We start from the raw sequence: 19802 nt of genomic DNA on the forward strand, positions 1-19802 counted from the left end.
AAAGACCCCCCCCACACACACACACACAACCCAAACAGCTGTGAGAAGGTCAGAGATCAGCGCGAGTGGAAAATAATCAATCTGAAGACGAGAAAATCTTGTTAATTTCCTCACTTTCTCTTTGCAATTTCATCATCTGAGGGGTCGTAGTGCCGGGCCCGGGCCGAGGAGAACATTGATTTGTATCTTGAGTTTCGCTGCATTTGATGCAAAGTGGCACTTCTGACTCTCTGAATGGGTTTTTTTTAAATTACAATATTTTAAGAGAAAAAACTCCTGCCCGGAAATCTCTGCTCACTTCTGCACTGAGTGGGCCAGCCGGGCCGGCTCGCTGTGGCATTTCCTCCCGGGGAGACTGGACCATGTTTTTAACTTCTACAGATTTGATCTCAGCCATTTTGACATGACTTCTCCCACGTCTCATCCAGTCACAGATTCGAGTCCGCCTCGGGCCGGTGCTGATGTGTCTGAAGTGTTTTCCTTTGGGTTATTTTTAGGGTGCCCCCCTCCCGCTGGTGTTCAAATGGTCCAGTCCAGGCCAGAGGAAGGGGAGTGGTAGGTGGAGAGGGGAAATCTCCAACAATGACTTCATTAACATGATGCCCAACATGACCAGTACAACTGGACTCTACTGCTCCGTTACACCACTGGAATTATGACTTTTCCCTCTTTGGATTTAATTCTTTAAATATCTGAATCTCATCTGTTAACATGGACGTTTGCTGAAGTTTCCTTCAGACTTGAGAAGCATGTTGATCACAAGTGAGTATTTCTTCAGTCACAGCTCGTAGTGAACGTTGTGTGATGTGACAGACGAGGAGATAATGAAGATTTCTGCCTCTCAGTTTCTTTTTTGATGACAACTGACGATTGGTGCTTGATTACATTCATTAAGGAGATGATTGGTTAATTAGCTTAACGAGTGGGATTTAATCAGGACCTGATTGGGCCATGATTGGCCAGAACGTGGCTCCTGGGCTACTTAAAAAAAAAAGTATCTTCTGGTAGCTGCTGACATAAGACTCAGCGGCTCGTTTCCAGCCGATTGTTGTGTAAAATATCTCAGCAGTTTTATTGAAAATGTACGAGTGTTGTACTCGATTCATGAGGCAGAAACAGGAATTTGAAGCAGCTCAGTATCCACTGAGAGGTCATTGTTGTTTGAAGGCCGTGGGCCTGAAACCATCACGAGCGCATTCATGAACTCTGGCAGAATAAAAGCTTCTGTCTCCGGCAGGACGAGCGTAGGACTCGCTCTGAATGTGTCTGAATGTGTGTGTGGGCTTCTGTTGGAGAGAACGGATCATCTGCTGAAGAAAACCCTTCAAATATTCAAACTTTGTGATGTGAACTTTGGTCTGTAAACGTTAAAATATGGACACGTCTGAGCAGAAATGCACTCCTGCATGGAAATTATTCAAAAATGGTCGCTTTATTCTGAAATCTGTGATCTGATGTGTGCACTTCTGGTTTTATTTTTGTGTTTTTGCTTTGAACAGTAACAGTAGTGGACCTCACAACTGCACTTCTGTTACATAACATGTAAAAAGTCTTAAAAACCTTCCCACCGTCGATGAGTGCTGTCTATATCGAAGGTATTGATATTGATAGTATTAATAAATCATAAGTCTTCACTTAATGTTTTAAAAGTACACTGACAGACGCATGGAGGGCCGTGCAGGTGCTTGTTTTGCACTAACCATTAATGAGCTTCACTTACTTGTTTTTACGGTTGTTTCTGTCTCAATGCACAAGTGACTCATTAACTAGAAAAACATCAAACACCCACAGGACAAACTAAAGTTTTAGCTTCATTGTAGAGGTGAAAAGTTTGCAATCCACACAATCCGCTGTTGTTTCTGTTTCTTTACTGAGCGGTTAACACCTGACCTGGTTAATTACATCTCTGTGGACTGAGCAAGTCTTTTTTTGTTTGTTTTGATCGTGGTTTCTGGTAGAGCTGAAGGTTTGGAAAAAGAACCAAGGCACGATGTCAGGTTTCATGAGAAAAATCACATTTAAATGGCACTCAAAGTACACATTTTTGAGTCAGCGTGAATCAAACCTGCGTCCTTCCACTGAGACGTCTGTCAACTTACTAGCTAGTATCGTCTTCATGTCATGCTTAAGATGTGATATCCATTTTGGATCTGGTGTCAAGGTGCTCGACCACAAGAGTAACTGAAGTCTAACAGATCTCTTACCTGAATTGTTCACCTTGCAGCAAATGTGCTTCACATTCAGGTAGCAGGCTTTTTATGTTTAGCTAATGTAGCTAATGTTAGCAACTGAAACTTCAATAAACTAAGTTGGTTATAGGAAAATTAAATGGTTTCTTGAATGTATTGTTAAATGTCTGCAATTAGCCAAGAGATATGTACAAAACATCCAAGTAGCAGGTTTCCCATGTTTAGCTAATGAAGATAATGTTAGCTAATGTAACTTTAAATCCATGATGGTCCAAAGAAACAATTCATTTTGCTAGTTTAGCAAATGTACAGTCCAATGTCAGCAATAAGCCCAGATAACATCTGCAAAACATTCAGGTATCAGGCTTCTCATGCTTAGCTAATGTAGCCTTAACAAATGTGCGCTAACGTAACTTAAGCTCTTCATCGTTGTTGCTCAAGCTGATGTGTCGTGGTGAGTGAAGTAATGTAGCTGGTCACCTTACATCAGTTTCAGTAGCAGAATCTCCTTGTTAAACTTGTGAGCATATTATATCAACATATTTAGCTATAACGTTAGCTGAAATGTTGCTAGAATCCTATCAAGTGCATGCTAACCCTTACCCTCAAACCCTCCTGAAACCTTTGAGCTCACTTTGCTGCTGAATCATAGAGGTGTTCAGTACATGTATGAAGAAATCTTTAACATTATATTTTCTAACTGACCTGATTATAACTGAACTGAACCACCATTGTCACTGATGGAGTGAGTAGCTCTTAAAAGTGGAGCTTTACCCGTGACCGAGTGCACCGCTGTCGGATCATCTTGTTATGTACACGGTTCTTCCTTCTTCCACATAGTAGGTGATGGCCTATTTTATTCCTCAGATTAATTCAGAAGTCCATTTAATTGGATAATCTAGTGGAGATCTGACATTCTCTCATTCTTCCCGGGAAGCTGCCAACGCTGGATGCAAATTGTCACCTCAGGATCAGGAAATGATGTAACATAGTGGTAAAAGGGTAAAACCCAAATGCCTGCAGAGCAAGTTTGACAACGAAGCCTAACTTCAAGCAAATGACTCATTGAGATTTCCCAGACCAGACCACAGTCAGTGAAGCAGAGTCTGTGTGCTGCCTCTGTTGGGCGACGTAATCCTTCCCTGACAAGTGCTTTCTGTACAGGGGCACATATTTTATTTGTAAGACATCTCTTTCCACAAAAACACGTAGGTGGCCAGGATTGTTCAGTGCACAAAGAAGTGATTGCAGGGAGGAAACATATGGCAGGTTAGAAACAACTTTTTGTCAGGTTAAATTCTCAGCAGAACGTGGCAGGTGAACTGAAAAGTACATTTTGGGACGGAGAACAGGTGGAGCGCTTCAAGATTAAAGAAAGTAAAGGAATGAAAGCAAAAAAATCTCTCCATGTGGTTTAGTTTGGCTCGGTGTCAGCTGGTTTTCTGCCCGGCGGCACGCCGCTGAGCTGTGTTGTCATATCTGTTTCTACGAAAATACCCCTGAAGTTCCTCCAATTTGCTTCACGGTAACCTGAGAGTGTTTATCCGAACTTAGTAAAGCCGTCTTTCCACTGGCACGAAGGCTCGGGACAGACAGTGTTGTTAGCAACGGAGGGCAACAGCATGCAGGAATGATTATACTGCGCCTACGTATGAGCTAATGCAGCTTCACCTGCCAGCTGAGCGTGAGCCAAGTGTGTGTGTGTGTGTGTGTCTGTATATATAAATGCAGCCTGGAAATTTCAAACCATAACATAAATATAGACAAAACCATTAACCACAAACGCCAGAAGCCATCTTTGCTACTTTTCTTGTGGGGGAAAAGATTTTTATAAGGTGAAATTTCTCGTTAAGTATCATATGTGGCTTAAACCTAACCACAGATTCAATAAGTGTAACCACAGACGGATGACCACATTGGCCAGTGCCTTCAAACCAAAATGGACCTCGGCCCTCAGGATTTTTTGAATTCTGTGGAGAGCTACGGTTGTGGGTGGTTGGTCTACCCAATTAGTATGAAAAAGCTTTGTATTTCTGCTCCGTCTGACGAGAAGAAATCATTGTTGAGTTAAAGTAGCTTCACTCTGCACGGGAAGCAAACCCCCCGTCTCCTGTGTGAAGCTAATGAAAGTGACCGACCCATCTATCTGAGCCTCACTTGTCGTTTGCTTACTGGTACACACAAACTTACATTTGTTTCTAAACTTACGTAATAATGTAATTAACGTGCTTATTTTAACCAAAACCATGATATTTTATCTTTTCCTTAATCTAACCAACTCAACTAAAGCTCAACTGAACTGCGGCCATTTCACAACATTAACATCGCGTACGCTACCTCCTTTTTTCATCCCGCTGTCAGGTGAAACGCTGTCGCCAACAGATCTCGTAAGGCGACTGAGTTTATATTACAGACATTGTATTGAATGTGCTTTATAATTAAAACTTCCTCGCCTTGCTAGATGTGCAAGCTAGACAGAACCAGACACTCATTTCCTCGACGTCCCAGCGACTTTCTGAGCTTACGGACAGAGCAGCCATCCGGCAATAAATCTACATTGAAACTCTCTGACATTTTCTGTCAGCAGCTGTGAGGGACGACGTTACTTCGACTCCTCTGGTTACGACGGTCCATCCGTGAACTTCTCTGCGTGACAGGTGAAAGTGTTGCTTCCAGCCCGAGCTGTTATCGCTTCATCTCTGGGACTCTGAATGTAACGTGACTCGGACGCTGAAGTTTCACAGCAGCTGTCGCTCTCTGAGGTCGTCGCTGGTGTTCAGGGGATTGTTTGTTTCCTGTTTCACTTCACGGTGACAATAGGCAGCATCAGGATGACCGTCACTGTCGCCGCTACGACTGAACTCATTTCTCTCTGTCCGGGTCAGTTCAGGTCGTCTTCTACTTCACAGAATGAACCAGTTATTTACACTTTTCAGTCCATATCAGAGGTGTCCAAACTTTCCCCCTGAAAACCAAACCTGAAACTTAATAGTTGTTTACGGGCCAAAAGGAAACATACTGAAGCACATTTCTGCTAGTTAGAGAAACTGATGGAAAAAAAGTTAATTGTTCACTTTTGATCTCATAATTCTGATTTTTTTTATGACTTTTCTCTAAATTTTGACTTTTATTTTTTAATTATGACTTTATATCCCATAATTAACATTTTAACCTTCTTCAACTTCTCATGATTTAAACTTTTTGATCTCATATACTGCAGATTTTTATCCTATAAATATGACTTTTATCTCAATTTTGACTTCTCATGATTTACATTTTTTGATCTCATATTTCTGACTTTTTATCTTTTATCAATTTTGGCTTTTTAATCTAATAATCATGACTTATCATGGTAATATTTAACATTTACAAGTGTTTCTTCATCGAGCTTCATTTTCATCTTTTGATAATGAGCTTTCATACAAATACTTATTGTATTGTTGAAATGCAAAATGGTACAAAGATCCAGAGTTCCCTTAACTTGGTTGCCTTGATTATGAGAAAGTAACTAATAATTAGGGATCCTTCATACTCAAAGAGCATTTTAACTCATAAAGAATAACAATCTTATATATTTGTCGTGTACGGAGAGAACACACACTACTTCTAGGCCTGAAAAGTTTTATGAACTCCAGCTGGGTTTAAGTCAAAGTATACATGCATGCTGAGGCAAAGATTGAGCTTTTGTAACATTTCCCTTTGATTAGAGCTCAAACGCTTCATCAGAATAAAGAAAAAAGTGGCGACATTAGCTTTTTTCCTGACATCTATCATTGTGAAAGGGTCTGATTCATGACGATTTGTGGGGTTAAATTGGCTCTTATAGCGCAGTTATCGCCAATCAACATGAAGGACTTTAAACCTCTTCAGCCCCACAGACCGCACCGCTTGGCCCGGTCCATTATTATACATGTGTCATGTGGACGAGCGTCAAATCAGCAGTCTGCTGGTTTTATCCACTGGAGGGCTTAGAAAGATGGATTTAAAATCTCTTCGGTTGTCATTTTGGTTTTTTTGATTATCCAAGTGCCCCCAAGGATCATTTAAAATATTCAAGAATAACATATTATTGGTATTATTATTAATAATTCTGTCATTATTACGCTGTTTCTATGCTTCATGTTCCTGGTAGTTGAATCCCATAAAGCAAAGCGTGTCCTGAATAAGACATAAACACCATATTGTAATATTTATTTACTGTCTGGATTTATCTGAGCTTCATCCCTCCTGCTGCTGCTGCTCGTCTGTACAGTCCTTTGCTTTGTCTAAATGTAATCTACATGCTGCTGCTGTAATCACTGCAGGTTGCTGTGAATAGGACGGTCAACTGAATGCCTGAAATTAATGCAGCCTATTATAATAGTCGAGGAACATGCAGCCAGGAGGTTAATACGTTTTTGTTCCCTTTTGACAAGTGTGACACGTTCTTTCTTTACACTTGATGTAATTCATAATGTGATTACTTTTCCTCCTGGATAATTAATTAAGGGGTTGTGGTCCTCCATGTGCATGCTGACTAAGTTCAATAATAGGTCACGTCTGAATCTGCCCAGCATATTCTCCCAGCTTGTCAAGATATCCAGTTCTCATAATGCATTAATGTCTTGGAGGTGTTGCAAGAGCCAGACTGCAAGGTCATGCCTGTTCATTACAGAGAAAAGTTGCAAATCCTGCAAGTTTCTAAAAAAAGATGTCGATGAATAAATAATACAAACTGATGATCGACCTTGTCTGCAGTCGGAGGTGTACTGTAGTTTTTTTTGTAGATTTGAAAAGTGGTTTGTCTCCACTTTTGATATCTGTAACCATCAGCAGCACAAATATGTGTGATGCAGCTGCAGTCTCCAGCTTTTAAAATAATATTTATATAAATATATACAGTTGGATAAATATTATTAAATATATTGGTTACCAGCTGTAGCGGCGTTATTTTAGATCACACTACCTTGCTCGGCATGACCCGCCCTACTCTGCCTCTGATTGGCTACATCCTGCCCGTTAAGTAATGCGCATGTGCAACTCTCATCAAAGATTGAACAGAGGCGAGATGTCTCACTCTGTAGCTAAAACAGAGTGTTCAAGACACACCGCAGCAATATGAGAAAAATAATGTGTTTGTTGTTTTGAATTAAGTATGTAAATCTGTTCCACCAGGACCCCAAATAAAAGTATGAACCAGAACATTAGCATAATATGACCTCTTTAACGTAGATTTTTATGATGGAGGCTCAAGTCACGGTTCATCAGTGTTTGTCCAAGGACAGCATGCTGATGCTGTGTACACACAAACACACACACACACACACACACACACACACACAGTGAATCACAGCACAGAGTTTAATATTCGCCCCTCCAGCCCTTCGTGAAAGCAGACATCTTAAACTTCCCCCTCTGTGAGCTCACCGGACTGACAGGGGAATACCATCAGAGAAACAGCCAGGAGAAAGAGGGAAACATTGTTGGTCCGGTCTGACAGCTGACATGCCTCTGATCTTCAACCACGCTGCTCAGGCCCTGCGAGACGCTCTCAAGCATCTCCCTCAACTGCACGCCGAGCAGAGATGCACCAGTTACGAAGGTGTTTAGCGAGGCGTAAAAGTGGTGTGAAAGCCCTCAAACATCAGATGAATAGTGGACTTTGAAGGAAAAAGGGGCTGCTCAGAAATATGTGACGAGGAGAGAGCTGAGCTTGTTTGGCTTTGGTGTTTTGCAGACTTGTAGCTGGATGATATAGTGTGTCTCATGTTGCCCTGCCTCTTCACTTCCACTTGACATTTAGGAAAATACATGTATTCACTTTCTTACCAAGAGTTGGAGGAGAAGGTCAATACCACTCTCATGTCCAAAGCAGTAGTGTGTGAAGTGGGCCGGAGCAACTCAACCAGCTGCCCACAGAAATCTGAGATAACGTGCACGTTTCCCCGGTAAAACTGTGAATTAATGTTTAAGGCTTCGGTTTTTGCACACATTAGACAAACAGGACATAACTTGTCAAGTTGTGTGTCACCTTTTAATCATTCTCTTGGCATAAAAGCGGTGTACTTTTCAAAATGTTCAACCATTCTTGTAAATCAGAGAGAAAACAATCAGAAAACTTTAGAAAGACAATAAGAAAGACAAAACCTTTAACCCTGAGCAGTGATTCTGTTACTCCAGGTCAAAGCTGTGGACAAACATAAACACCCGAACACGAACGGTCCACCGAGCACGTAACTCCACCACCCACAGCTCCTCAGTGTCCTCAGCATCCAGAAACACAAGCTGTCCAGCTTCCTGGCGCTGGCAGGGCGGAGCCGCCCCCCAATCACACGTCCAAATCTCTTATCGGGGCCCAGAGGGGCCGAATCACAACTTCCTCAGAGACAGAATCATTTGGAAAAGGGAAGAGGTTTGTTGCCTGATGTGGTCACACTGCAACAGGAGCCCGGCAGATACAATCACTTACGTAAAACGAACAGAGAGGGGCCTCTGAATGTGGCGGTCCGAGTCAGCCACCAAACACTGGAACAAAGTATGAAGTTCATTGTTGTTAGTGACAGGTGTGGAGCGCTCTGTTCCTCCCTGGACTCATAATTCATGTGGTAATTAGGTCAACCTTGTATTAAGGGCATTCTTAAGCTGTGAACGAATTATTTACTTGTGTTTGTGTGTGTGGAGTCGTTCACCGAGGCTGCGTTAGCCAGCGCACAGTGAGCACGAGTTGACCGAGTACTGTAAACACTCCTGTATCAGGACGCCGCGGGTATTATCACCGTTCCACCAAGTTTAATTAACTAAAAACAAAACAAAGGAGAGACTGTTTTTAATTAACTTAAGACAAATAATCCAGGAAAGCATTTAAATTATTGACCTGCTGAGTGTTATCCTTCCAGCAGACAGAGACTAACTGGCTAGGCTAGGTGGCTAATGTGTGCAAGCTATTTAAGTGGGGCTATTAATTGTGTTAGCTGTGCTCAGACTTTGAATTTCTGTTGTTTTTTAATAAATAGAGTAAAATGCAGAGATTGGGAGACTCCTTTAACTATAGCTAACATGTTAGCTAACATTTCTATATAGCAAATGTTACATTTAAAAAATGCTCTCTCTCTTTTTCTTTGTCTCTCGTCCTTTCTTGTGCCTGAACATGACACTGAAATACAAATAACGTCCCCAATAAATCAACTCCTTCCTTAATGATATAATGTTCCCACTTTAGATCCAATACAGAAGCTGCAAAAATGATTCACCAACCAAAATTAGGCATCATTTTTCTGAGGATCTGGTAGCTGCAAAAGTCATAGTTACTATTAAATATATATATATCATATAAAACTATTAATAAGCGCATAGTTAAAGAGGCTCTGTTGAACTTCTGTGTTGTGCTGGTCGTTAGTTTATGTTAGCAGAACTTAAGTTAGCAACCATTGCTCTCCGTTAGCGGAGCGGAGTATATAAAGTACTTTTTATATACTTTATTTGTATTTACTTGTATGTGTTATGATCTTTATCTATTTATATCACGTTTATACCACAGTGTGATATTTCTGTTCCTGAAGAAGCGCCTGTAACAAACCTAATTACCCCGATAGGATCATTAAATAAAAGAAAGCATTATCCATATCTGTGCCACAGACGAGGCAGGAAAGACAGCAAACACCCACATGGTGGAGGAGAATTAAAGCTCGAGTCTGAAATCCAAACTGCTTCCTGCCAAAAAGTGAGCTAGCACTCCATTTTAAGAGAACTGGACTCACAACATTGAATCTTTTTCCTCTCCTGTCTCTTGTTTGGTATAAAAGTTGATCTGTGAACAGTTGGTTTACGTCTCTTTGCCTTTTGAGTTGCAAAATTGTCCTTTGCAGCTTTTAGCGTCCAAACACCTCGTAGCATGAAAGGAATCAAAGAAAATAACTCCAATCCATCTCTAACCACGAGTGATTTGTGTTTGAATGTTTGACTCAAGGACTCCCACATAATTATAATTATAATAATAATTCACTTTTTCCACGCTGAGATTTTCCCTGCAGGCTTCGCTACTTTCACCTCAAACATGTTCAATCGAAGCTCCTTCTCTGAGCTCTGAGCCACGGTTGCCTTGCAGATGAATGTTTTCGACCTATTTAAAGTGGAAAACTGGTTTAAACGACAGGAGCTTTTAACTCGTGACCCTCGAGGTTCGCACAAACACAGGCTGTATTTCTTAGCGTTAGTAACGGATCGGGACGGCTCGGAGTGGTGTCAGCTGTGTGGGCGTCTCGCTGAGTTCAGGGCTCTGACTCTGGTAGATCCGCATATCCCCTGGATTTACAGATCCTCTCAGACCACTCGACAAACACACTTGATCCCTCTCCTATCTCAAATGTCACATCTCCATCTCGACGCCGGAAAATGAGCTAAGTTTAACTAGCAGGACATTTAAAGAGTCAGGATAAAACACACTCACGGTAATTCCTCTGTGTTTTACCATTCAATATTTAATTTCTTTGCATGTTTCTCACTTTAGTCAGTCGTCATTTTGATGATTCCCATATCTGCTGTGCTTCCCACCAGTGTTTACATATCGGGGGAGGCCATCTGCTTTGTGTCGCGCCCGTTCTCCTGATCCCTCGGGCTTCTGTGGAAAGCACTAAGACCACATCACAAGCCAAGTTTCCATCCTGCTGTCAAGTTAATTTTAGGCAAACTTTTGAAAAGTCACAAAAAATAAGACGTGAACGAGGAGCCTTTTCCTTCATCCCGTCTGAAGTGAACAAGCAGGCAGTAAAAAACACAAAACCAGCAGACGAGAAGCGTTTGAAGAAGCGATCAGTCATGGGCAAACTGCTGTTGTTGTTCTTTAGTGGAGACTAATGTCGGCCATATTTCATGCTGTCTGAATATGAAAACAAGAAAATGCCCTTGGCAGTTTTCTAACTGCGACAGGCCTCTTATTCCTGTAGAGAGAGCAGGTTTAAGATTTCAGGAGGGGGTTGGTGCTGGACAAATATTTTGAGACCTCTCAGAGAAAAGCTAAATCCTCCTCTGAGCTGTGCAGCCAGACTGAGAAAATGATTTCTGTGGCTCCTCACTGTAAACATCCCGGATCAGGAAAACAATTTTTTATTGTCGTTTTCTTTTCCGCTCAGCCTTTTTCTAACACGATGAGTCTGCACAAAGATGCTCTACAGCCATGAAGTTTATTGGTGTATGCACAGGTACGCCAGCGCACATGTCTTTAAGCGAGGAAGTGTTAATTAAATGTGTTCTCGTGTTATTGCATCAATTATATGTGTGTTCCTTTTAAATGTGTTAATTAGTTCTTAATTAGTTTGATGAAATGGCTGCCACTTTAACTTAAACAGGTACAGATGAGCATCCATTTTAGCTCAGGCACAGAGAACCTGACTCCGTAAAGTCTATAACTTTTGATTTTAACTTTTAATCTGATACGAGATGAAACAACAGCCAACACATCCTCGTATTTGACTCTCAAAACGATACGACGGGTGAACAGGACCTTTGGTAGTCGCAGTTTGTTGAGGTTAAGGCAATAAAGACTTGGTTAGGTTTAGGAAAAGATCCCAGGTTGGGTTAAAATAAGTTACGTTACTTATTTAACTTTACTTCCGTTCGTATTTATGTTATATATGTTTACGTGACGGAAGTTAACTACCTTGCTATGTCAAAATAACTCGCCGCTGATTTTCGGTTTCACACCGGACATGGACAGCGGTCTACTGGTTGGTCCTGTGGTTGTTTGCTCTGACCGTCCACCCCGTCCTCCTCCTCCTTCTTATGCAGACTCTGTCGCTCTTTATGCTGCATGACCTGACTTCCTCCTTTGCTTCTATATCATTATTACAGCCACCAGAGGTCGTCGTAATAAGTTGACCTGTGTGGTTGTTTATCTGACGAGGACGAGCTGCCAGATTAAATGTACTTTTATAGAGAGAAGACTTTAAAGCAACATTATGTAACTGTTTGACCTTAAAAATAGTTTCACAGTGCTGCAGCAATGATGTATTTTTGCTGGTTAACCCGGAAGTTAGCATCGGCCTGGTTCCCTCAACAAAAAGCCTGTTGGATTTTTGAATTGGATTTTGGATTATTGGCAAAAATAACCTCAAGTTTATGATCCTTCCAGGTTTTGTTCATCCAGATAATCTCCACAGATGAACTCCACTCTGTGATGTTTGAAGCGTAAATTAAATGTGTAGCAGTAAAAGGCTAATGCTAGGCTACAAACAGACGACATCACGGTCACATGACTCAAACGTCTCCACCACTAAGCGTCTTACTGCACAAATACTATGCAGGTTTTCTATAAACTGATCAATGTACAAGTTGTAAGGTCAGAGTGAGAATAGTTTGTAACTAAAGTGGGCCTGTAAAGACGGACTAGTGAGTAGATGAGTCTCTGTGTTCGCTGAGAGGACCTCTGTAGTCTCATTTAGACACTCGTTAGCAACCGCTTACCATTTTTAACACACCTTATTTCAGGCATTTAACTGAAAACCAATTAAAAAACTCAGACTTTGAGATGAGGGAACCAAATGTGCAAAAACTGATTTCTGGATTTTAGGACTCACAGCGCTTTATTACCTCACAGTTTAATCTTGTGTGTCTCGCAGCCTAATTATTGGTACTTTTAACATGCTTGTAAAACCTCAAAGTTATTTATATTTCATTATCCAGTGTAGTTTGATAGGAGGCTTAGTAATCAGTGTTTCCTCTATATAAATTTAGTATATCTCTCTTGCAGTAATGGCTAACAATGTCGACTCTCCCAGTTGGAGTTTAACTTCCTGCGTCCAAGTTTAAAGCTCAGGATGTTAATTCAGTGTCAATGTGAAACTTGTAATTATGAGTCGCACCACACACCTTTGAAATCAAACCTTTTTTCATGGCTGTCACCGGCAAATGAGAAGCACGTGAGAACAACAACCTCAGAGGGTTGAAGCGGGGCAGATGGATGGAAGATAAAGAGGAGGGAAACATGAAACAAATCTCTTTTCTCTCGGAGGCTCCCGTCCCTACACTCAGCCAATTAGCAGTAATTAAAATGGCCTCTTCCAAGAGTCACGGATAATTAATAGCCTGTATTTGCTCCCAGTTTTTCTCCCCTCCAATGTTTTTTTTTGCCCAAATGCAAATGTAATTAAACTTCATAAACAGACGACTGATTAAGTGCAAATATTTGCCCTCTTAAAGCGGGCGGAGCATGAAATGATTATAATTGAATCAATGTTGTTTTCCTTCTCGCTGTTTGCAGAGATTGAAGCCAAGGAGGCCTGTGATTGGCTGCGAGCGGCCGGCTTCCCTCAGTATGTGCAATTATTCAAAGGTAAATACGAGGCTGTCAGTTTTTAGCCTGCGCCACACGCCAAGATGATACAACAGATGATCTCAGGCAGCGACTCATTGTTTCATTTTGTCTTGTTTGCGTGTCAGACTGCAGGTTCCCCATCGACATCGAGTGGGCGAAGCGCGATCACCACTTCCTGGATAAGGATGCCCTCGACTCGCTGTGCAGGTAACAGGCAGCTGCTTCTATTCCCAAATATTACACAGGAAGTGTGGACATAAATACATTTAGCTCAGAACAGACAGGCAGCAGAAAATACAATCTTTACAGTCTTCAGAGACGTGTTCGTTAGAGTCTGTGGTCACTGCGTTATATTATAGATTTACGTCTTTATGTTATTTGGACCTCTTAAACTTCACACAAACCTTATCAATGATATAAAATACTATAAAGATCTTCTGGTCTGGATTCAAAAACCTGTATTAACAGGAAAATATATATCTGAGAGTTACAGAAGATAGAAGACTATTATCAGCTGATCCGTCAGATCACAGAAATTAAGAATTATATTCACGGTATCAGATAAACTTCGAGTTCGACACCCTCTAACTTGAACCCGTCAGCAAAATTGACTCGGCCCTGTTTGATGATTTTAAGGAAGTCCTGTTCAAGAGGGCAAAAACATGATTTCACCTACAGTGGAGGAAGTTGGTTCGACTTTCTGGGTCACTCTCCATCGTCTCGTCTTACATACACAAACAGAAATGAAATACCGTTTCCGCCAGCTCCACTATGTATCACTGCTTCTATATAGAAACATTCAAACAAGCGAAAACACAACAGTTTAACAGCATTCACCACAAAATTGCAGCAATTTCACACAGCAGTCTCCAACTCAGAGTACACAAACCTCAGCCGAGCCGCTGCGATCTACCTGGTCGACCGGCGGTGCCGTTCAAGCTAACATCACATGAGAATCTTTATTCTTTGTCCTTAAATGAGTGAGGTGTAAAGTCTTGAACGTGGTAATTTAACTTGACAGGAGGTTTGTAGATGAAACCAGGCTCACTTTGGTAAGATGAAAGCCTTTACAGCTGCGTTTCCATTACGTCCCTTCAGTTGCCTTCATGCCAATAAGTTTACATTACTAAAAGCCAAGTTCACCAAAAGTCATACTGAGTAAAAGTAACGATATCGTGTTAAAATGTGTCTCTGATGAAAGTGAAAGTCACACATACTGAATGAACAGTACTTGAGTAAAAGTCTAAAAAGTATCTGATATCAAATGTACTTAGTATTAAAGTATTAAAAGTACAAGGCAAATTAAAGTCAATTAATTATATATATTTACAGTTTGTGATCTGCAAAGTAACTAAAGTTACCAAAAAATGTAATGGAGTAAAAGTACAGAAACACGATTCATAGAAACATCCTGCTCAACAATGACTTATCGATCTGTGGCCAACATGATGCTGCACTGGAGCAGTTGTAGGTTCGATGCCTTGCTCAAAGGCCCCACAGTGGTAGTAAGGAGGAAATCTGTCTCTTCAGATTTATCCTGCTGGTCCAGGGATTAAACTCGCTGCCTTCTGGTCATATCATATGTGATTTTCTAAACACATAAAGTTTCATTTTTTTCAGATTGTCACTGTTGGATTGATCCTCATTTGCATCCGTCAGAGAATCTCCTGGCAGGGTTTAATACGCTGCATAATGATGATGAATGATGAAAGTATGACACAGTGTGGCGGTGTAAGATTATTATTAAATGACACTTCCAGTCTAACCACTGTTTCTTCCTCTCTCAGGAGATTAAGCACTTTAAACAAATGCGTGGAAATGAGGCTGGAGCCGCGGAGATCAAAACGGAGGGTGAGTGTTGAAAGCAAACACCGAGAAGCTCAAACGCAGCAGGAGGCTCCAGCAGGAAGGAGCCGGAGCCGCGGGGAGCGTCACACCGTGAAAATCTCCACATTAAGCTTCACTTGGTTTTGACTGATATCAGCTGATCAGTCCTCCTCCTCCTCATCCATCTCCTCCTCCTCCTCACTTCTCTTTCTAGGAGAAAGTAAAGTGAGGAGAATTAATGCTGGTTTTTGTTTGAGACGCCTCGATGTTCAATACCGTCAGTTTACACCTTTGTGTTTACGTGATGTGATAAGATTTGAGCCCTCAGGCTGCATGTCTACAGTGCGGAGTCGGTTCTGCCTTGCAAACACAAACACAACATGTAGTGATCACATAGATTTGTAAGTAGGGGTGTCGCCAAGTATTGACAATATTTTCAGTGCTGATGATATGATAATATCGTGAAAACAATCAAGCGTTTCTGTTTCTTTCTGCTCTCACTTTGTTATAGTATCAGACTGTGAGGACTTTAGATGGGACCGAATTATGTGTTGAAATGAGTATTTTTACAAAACATATTCGATAGCAGGGCTGGCCAAGATTTGATTCGGCCTGCTGTAAAGTTCTCACCAAAAAAAGTATTTCTGATATCGTCTAAGCACGGCGGGCAGAGGTCAGTCAATCCAGGGAACATGGGATCCTACGGAAGCCCTGAGAGGCAAGTGGAGAAAAAAAATAAATGAATAATGAAAGATTATTCTGGGGAGTCATTAACACACTGAGTTGAGCTCAGACTGAGTTGGTAAGATAGTGAATGGAGGTAAAATGAGAGGTTCAAAAACACGACAAAATGTGGCTGCAGGTGAGATCTTTCAGGAAGAGAAGCAGGGGAAGAATATTTCCAACGGTCCTGCTGAAACTGAAAGTGACGACAGTGACAAAAACACCTGTTAACTCTAGTGAAAACGGTACGAAACAGTCAGGATACGCCATCATAACGTCACAACGGTGGTACTTGGGGAGCCTGATATTTTCTGAGGTGGTACACGGTGTGAAAAGTTTGAGAAACGATGAGCTAGAGTTGAAAATAATCCAAAGTTTAAATTTACAGAACAAGTAACATTTACGTAAACTTAACTATTTAGCGTTGCTCTTCTGTAAAGTTGGATTGAATGACTGAAAAAGCAGAATTAATATCGACTTCCCATAATGCAACTTAAAATCAGCGTTCTTGTCTCACCCTCGCTGCTGGTGAACATACAGTCACAATAAATAATTATTTTATACTCGACACAATCCTACATTTTAAATTCTGAATATAAAGTTAGCCCGCATGCTGAAGAGTGTGATGTTTGTATGAATGTATAATGATGTTCATCGTTGTGTTTGTGTGTACTTCAGGCCTCAGTGTTTGTGTTTGTGTGTACTTCAGGCCTCAGTGTTTGTCTGACTGTATGTATTCTGGTTGCCAACATGTCTCTCCTGCATACATCAGTGTCAGTGTGTATTTAGTTTGAATATTTGTGCCACACTCAGATTTCTGTACGTCTGAACCGTCCTTCTTCTTCTTCCAGGGAGACGACTGTGACGAAGAAGATTTCTGTGCCATCAGCCCCAACTGGACCTACGACAGGCGGACGCGACGATGGCGTCGCCTCAAGTCGACAGCGGACTTCCTCCGCCTGTCCGACAGCCCCACCGGACCCCAGGACATGTCTCTGTGTGATGTCAGCGACCACCATGACGTCTGCTCCATCCACAGCTCCAGCAGCACCGAGAGCGAAGGCCACGACAGACACCACAAGAGCCACAGAGACGCCGCAAACACCTCCGCGACGGCTACCGCCAGCACCACAGACGACCAGGAGACCAGCAGGAGCTCCTCCCGCTGCTCCTCCTCAAACAAGACGTCCCTGGACACTTCGTTCAGTGGACCGCCCTCCCCCTGTGGAAGTGGTGGAGGATCGTCCAGCATGATTCAGGAGGCCGAAGGCTGCTTCCCGGACAAACCGCCCAGGAAGAAGGGCACCAGTTTGCTGAAGAAGATGGAGAAACTGAGGCTGAGGGGATCGACCGGCCTCCTCCCTTCTGCTCACAACAGCAAGAGTCGGCATGTTGTCAGCAGGCCGGTTCTGGGCCGGGAGGAGGAGAGGATGGAGAGGCTGCACTGCCCGTCAAGGTGAGGACTGTGGATTGTAATCTTTCAAAAACAAAGACAGTTTTAAAGCTGTTTCCAGAACGATCACAGACTCTGCTGACCAACTAAATCATCCATCATTCTGTCCTCTGCACCAGAAACTTGACCTTTAACCAGATCCCCAACGTTGCAGCTTAATCCTAAATAAAAACTATCACCTTTATTTAGCCTAAGAAACTTCAGGAGCATGTTAAAGGCACAATTCACCCAAAAATGACCCAGGAATCAAAGTGTCCAGCCTAGAGATCCCAAATTGATTTGAAAAGGCGTTTAAATAAAGTCTTCTCAAATACGTTTGGGAGCTCAGGGCTTCTGGAGACTTTGATTATGCCCGTCAGGCTGTATGAAGACACTTTTATGTTTTCTTTTGGTTGTTTTTACGTTTTAAAACAAGTCTCCAGCTACGTCAGTTGTTTAGTTATTAACTTTTTTGCTATGAAGCTCCAGAAATGTTTTTTGTGGATTTCAAAACTTCACCCGACTTTTAATCGGCATAGGGATGAGTAGATGAAGACAAAATTTGGGGCTGATCTGTTCCTTTATAGATCTTTTACTAGTTATTGCTTCAACTACACACTGTGCAGCTTTAACTGTGGAGCTCTCTCTCCCTGAATGTCTCCAGTCTGCAGGTTCGACCCGGCAGCCGGGAGTCTTCCTCGCCCTCGTCCACTCACACCATCAGCAGCAGCAGCAGTAACAGCCAGTCAGAGAGCAGCAGCACTGTCAGCACGCCCAGCCCGGTCACCCGGGTCAGGAGTAACTGCAAACGCTCCAACAGTGGTGTCGGGGTCGGCGGTGGAACGACCCGGAACAACCAGAACCACCCAGGAACAGAGGTCGGTTACAAACATGAGGCCTTATTATTAAATCTACAATAAGTACCTTTCTATTAAACCTCCTCTCATCCGTCTCTTCACCCTCTCAGGACTACAGGAACCAGATCAACAACAACAACAACAGCCTCCACGAGAGTCTGGTCTTCCAGATCCCCCACGGACACAAACCGGGGACCTTCCCCACCTCGCTCGCACACAAACACGCCATCCTGTCCCCCATCATCGACAACACCAACGTCAACTGGAGGACCGGGAGCTTCCACGGTTTCCGGGGGCGACACAGCGTCCGCCATGGCACGTCATCGCTGGCCACCGGTGACCAGGACCCCTCGTCCTCTTCCTCCTGCGACGTCCCCGGTCCGCTCGCTGCGCTGGAACACCGGCTGAGCATCTACGACAACGTGCCCGACGACCAGCAGCTGTCTGGAAGTGACGGCGGCAGCGGAGGGAGCGTCAGCGATGCAGAACGGATGGGCAAGGAGTCGGAGGTGGGTCACAAGACTGTTACGAGACTGTTACACAGATGTATGTAGGTGTGGAAGTCAAGTCTAACTTCTCCTTTAAGCTCTTTTTTTATGCTTCAAACATTTACTCTCCCAGGACGTTTCACACAAGTGCAACACCAAACATGTCTTTGAAGAGACGCTGCATCATTGACCCACTAACTTGTTCAAACAGGGATAACTGCACAGACAAAAACACACAAAAGACACAGAATTCAAAACTATTAAACAACTTTATTTTCTTGTTTTTCCTCCCAGTTTTCGAGTCATCCATTTAGGAACAGGTAACACCATGTAGGCGGACGACATGCGGTTCCTCTGAAGCATCGAGGGATATTAACAGTTTCAATTCTTTAAAACAGTTTATACTGATTATATTACATATGATACTAACAAATACGCGGCAATATGAACAGGTGTCCAGGCCTTTAGTTAGGAATATTTAATACAGGTATATAATATTTAAAATAACTGGTTCTGTTGCCACAAGCACATCTTGAAAATGTCCAGACGTCTCGTTGAAAGTATCCAGTGGTTTCACACTTATAATGTGGAAACGCAGTCTTGAACAGTGGTGTCTGGCTTGTAACTTAAACATCTGGGAACAAAGCTCCTTCTAGCTGGAGGAACAATGAAAGCAGAGAGGAGTTACTCTGTTTAACAACAGGTGACCTCTGTTGAAGGAAGTCTGTCCGTGAACTGTCACTATGTTGGATGATCCAATTTAACGGCCCGGATTTGCTGCAGTTATTTCTTATATTTCGTTTGTGGATTTGTTCCAGAAATGACAGAACAGGTCAGAGAGAGACGAACAGAAAATGATGACTTTGTAAAGTAACTGAATAGTCACTGTTCAGGATCAACATGTACGATACATTATGGTTATTTTGTGAATTATGCCATCGGTGCCCTTTGGTAAAGGTTTTACAGAGTGCTCCACCAATCAAATACATATCAAACACA

The 19802-nt window shown here is 42.3% G+C and overlaps 1 protein-coding gene across 2 annotated transcripts in view; it reads left to right on the forward strand.

Moving 5' to 3' along the window:
• Positions 1-636: 636 nt before the first annotated feature.
• LOC141007575 (rho GTPase-activating protein 7-like) overlaps positions 637-19802 on the forward strand; it is a 38562-nt gene continuing 19396 nt past the window's right edge. For both annotated transcript variants that reach the window (XM_073479937.1, XM_073479938.1), the window contains exons 1-7: positions 637-762; positions 13423-13494; positions 13602-13683; positions 15264-15327; positions 16878-17482; positions 18123-18336; positions 18426-18824. In XM_073479937.1, the coding sequence (XP_073336038.1) occupies positions 750-762; positions 13423-13494; positions 13602-13683; positions 15264-15327; positions 16878-17482; positions 18123-18336; positions 18426-18824 (1449 nt within the window). In that variant the 5' untranslated portion in view covers positions 637-749. The remainder of the gene's footprint in view (positions 763-13422; positions 13495-13601; positions 13684-15263; positions 15328-16877; positions 17483-18122; positions 18337-18425; positions 18825-19802) is intronic.

The sequence above is a fragment of the Pagrus major genome, chromosome 13 (genome assembly GCF_040436345.1).
Source record: "Pagrus major chromosome 13, Pma_NU_1.0".
NCBI classification, from domain to species: domain Eukaryota; kingdom Metazoa; phylum Chordata; class Actinopteri; order Spariformes; family Sparidae; genus Pagrus; species Pagrus major.